At 33.0% G+C, this 3,533-nt stretch overlaps 1 protein-coding gene across 1 annotated transcript; it reads left to right on the top strand.

Annotated features, from left to right (window-relative positions):
* The first annotated feature begins 482 nt into the window (after nucleotides 1–482).
* LOC123230986 (olfactory receptor 13D1-like) lies at nucleotides 483–1,424 on the top strand. The gene has a single exon (XM_044657188.1). The coding sequence runs from the start codon at nucleotides 483–485 to the stop codon at nucleotides 1,422–1,424; it is 942 nt and encodes a 313-aa protein (XP_044513123.1).
* The last annotated feature ends 2,109 nt before the right edge of the window (nucleotides 1,425–3,533 follow it).

Here is a 3,533-nt window from a genome sequence, read left to right as displayed (position 1 = left end):
ATTGTTTTTGCTGCCTATGATGTCTCTCATTTTTTAGCCAATCATATCATTTTCCATCTGTTATGTAACCTGTTCTACATTCAATGCTTCCTAGAAAACTTTAAAAGGCTAATTAGCGTCACTTCTTGATGTTCTGGCTTACTATGGAGCTGAAAGACATTATTAGTTGGTAATTGTTAGCCTTATGAATAAATTGCTTTAGAATGTTGTGCCTTGTTCTACTTTATTTTCAGTCATAGAATTGCATGCAGATTTTTATTATTTTCTTTATATATGAATAGGTTCTGTTTATATTTTTATAGTGTTGTTTACTTGTGAATAGCTTTCTTATAAAGGAAAATAGTAATAAAATCAAATGTCACAATTGAAAAAAGATAAAAAGTAAAGAAAACCCATAATAACAACTTAAATTACTTTTATTTATCATTATAATTTATATGAACTGTCTCCCAAAATCCTTTAGGTGACCTACATACAATAATATGGAAAAGGGGAATTATACACTTGTGTCAGAGTTCTTTTTGGTGGGACTTTCTAATTATCCAGACCTCCAGGTGTTTCTTTATGTACTCTGCCTCTTGATGTACTTGGTGATTCTCCTGGGAAATGGTACCCTCATTATCATAAGCATCCTGGACTCTCGCCTCCATACACCTATGTATTTTTTTCTTGGCAACCTCTCCTTTCTGGATATCTGCTATACATCCTCCTCAATCCCTCAAATGCTAGTTAATTTTACATCTGAAAGAAAATCCATCACTTTCATTGGATGTGCCTTACAAATGGTTCTTTCCCTTGGACTTGCATCCACAGAGTGCCTGCTGCTGGCGGTAATGGGTTTTGACAGGTATGTAGCCATCTGCAATCCATTAAGATACACCATCATCATGAATAAAGGACTCTGTGTGCAGATGGCTGCTTGGACCTGGATACTAGGATTTCTGATTGCCTCAATACAATCTGTTCTTGCCTTAATATTGCCCTTCTGTGATAACATTATTGACCACCTTTTCTGTGAAATTCTTGCCCTTTTGAAGCTTATCTGTGTAGACATCTCCCTCAATTTATTTATTATGATAATTGCAAGCATTATTCTCTTAATCACTCCTCTTCTACTTATTTTCTTCTCTTATGTTTTTATTCTCTTTACTATTCTGAAAATTAACTCTACTGAGGGGAGGAAAAAGGCCTTTTCCACTTGCTCAGCCCACCTGACAGTAGTGATCTTGTTTTATGGATCAGCTCTTTTCATATACATGAAGCCCAAGTCTAAGGAAACTAAGCTTTTTGATGAAATTTTTGGGTTGTCTTACTGGGTGTTCACCCCAATGCTAAACCCCATCATCTACAGCCTGAGGAATAAAGAGGTAAAAGGGGCTGTAGAGAAAGTCCTAATCAGAAATCTGTTCTTAAGGAGAATATAAACTAAGACAAACTTGTGGTAATATATCTTTAAAATGTAACACATATTCCCTCACACATATTATTCATAATCTGTCATTATTTAAGGAAATAACTGTGTAATTTTCATTCACTGATTCCAAATATCTATTTTCTGATTGTATGCTTAATAAAAATAGTTGTTATCTTATGATTTCTGTGTAAAAATATCCTTTGCATTTATATACTCATTAAGTCAGCACATGTATTGAGCATGACCAATGTGTTAGGACTTGGGAAAAGAAAATAATAAAAGATGTGACTTCTATTCTCCAAGAATTTATCATATAGTGTAATAATACAACTAAATAAAATCAAAGTTACCAAATATCTCAGAGGTCAACTGGTCCATAATATAATAAGCTAAGAATCAAGCCTATACCTACCATACAACAGACAAATGGTTTTTACACCCTTCACAATCTATAGGTAGAGCAAACCATTACCTCCTGTGTCAATCCATCTCACATTTAGATACCTTTAATCCTATAACATTTGAGGAAATAGCAAAATGAGGAAATTTCTCTCTTTTTTTGCAATTTCATTTCTTTGCTCCTTGTTCTCTACTTTAGGTCTAAGTAGTCAGTAAATTAAACCTTACTAAGTACTTATTAATCACTAAGCACTTTGCTAAACACTGGAGATGAAAAGAAAGTAGTATGAAAATATAGTTCTTACCCTCAAAAAGGTCACTTTTATATGATGTACCCTTGAAATACTTGAATACAGGTCCCTTTCACAGCTGCTTTAATCAATATTAAAATTCCTCACTGCATTTTAATTATTCTCAGATTGCTTGACCTCGATATCGCTCATCCTCCTAGTCATCTTCTTTTGCACACTCCCTAGCTTATCCACCTCGTCCTAAAATATGACTAGTACTTAATATAATATTCCAGATGTTGCCTGACCAAGGAAGTTTTTAATGAAGATAATGTCTCTATAATGCTACGAGCAAGTTCAACTTAAACTGTAACATAACATCACAATTCTAGAATCCATGTCAATAAAGGAAATGAGGTTAATCAAAGATAATCTTTGCAGTTACCATTTCCTTTTCTAAATATGTACTAACCTCCCCTTTAAAAATATATCCTATATAATATTTTCAGTTCTTTGAAAAAGTATTTTATGAATAAGCAGAGAAATCTCACCTCACTAAACACAGGTTTGCAAAAAAATGAATTCTTTATCAAGTTCATTTGAACAATATAATGGGAAGCAATTGCTAAAAGTAGATTAATGATAAAACTATAGAATTAAAATGGACTTCAGATGTTATCTAGTCTAAAATCCACCCATATTTTAATTCTATTTTACAATACCCCAGGCTAAATTCCAGAGCTCCCAGTTCAAGGAGAAATTCAAATATCATGGAGCCTTAGTCAGGATAACACATGATTTTGCAGCTTCTTCATTAAATGACTGGAGGACTTGGAATATGAGATTCAGTAAGGCAAAGGAGATAGTTATGTAACCAAGAATCACCTACCCAGCTAAACTGAATATCATCCTTCAGGAGAAAAAAATGGATATTTAATGAAATGAAGGACTTTCAAGCATTTTTCATAATTAAAAAAAGATCAGAACTGAACAGAAATTTTGACTTTCTAATATGAAAATGAAGAACAGTATAAAAAAGTAAACAATAAATAGTAATCACAAGGGATTCAATAAGGTAAAACTGTTTATGTTCCTACCTAGAAAGAGGATATTTATAACTCCTAAGAACTTTTTAATTCTTAGGGCAGTTATAAAGAGTATAGATTGACAAAGGGCAAAATGTTAATTAACAATGATGAGATAATATCTAAAAAAATAAAGATTTCCGGAAGAAGAATTCACTGAGTGAAAGGGAAAGGGAGAAATAGAATAGGATAAATTATCTCACCTAAAAATGGGCATAATTCAGTTTTTACAATGGAAGGGAAATGGGAGTCTTATTGGCAACATTCAAAAGAAGTGACTCAAAGAAAGAATAATATACCCATTCAATTGGACATAAAAATCCATCTCACCCTACATGGAAATAGAAGGGGAAGGGGATAAGAGGAAAGGAGCCTGATAGAAGGGAAGATGCTTTGAAGGAGACA

Source organism: Gracilinanus agilis, chromosome 1 (assembly GCF_016433145.1).
Source record: "Gracilinanus agilis isolate LMUSP501 chromosome 1, AgileGrace, whole genome shotgun sequence".
NCBI lineage: Eukaryota > Metazoa > Chordata > Mammalia > Didelphimorphia > Didelphidae > Gracilinanus > Gracilinanus agilis.
This window is presented reverse-complemented; position numbering and strand designations above follow the sequence as displayed.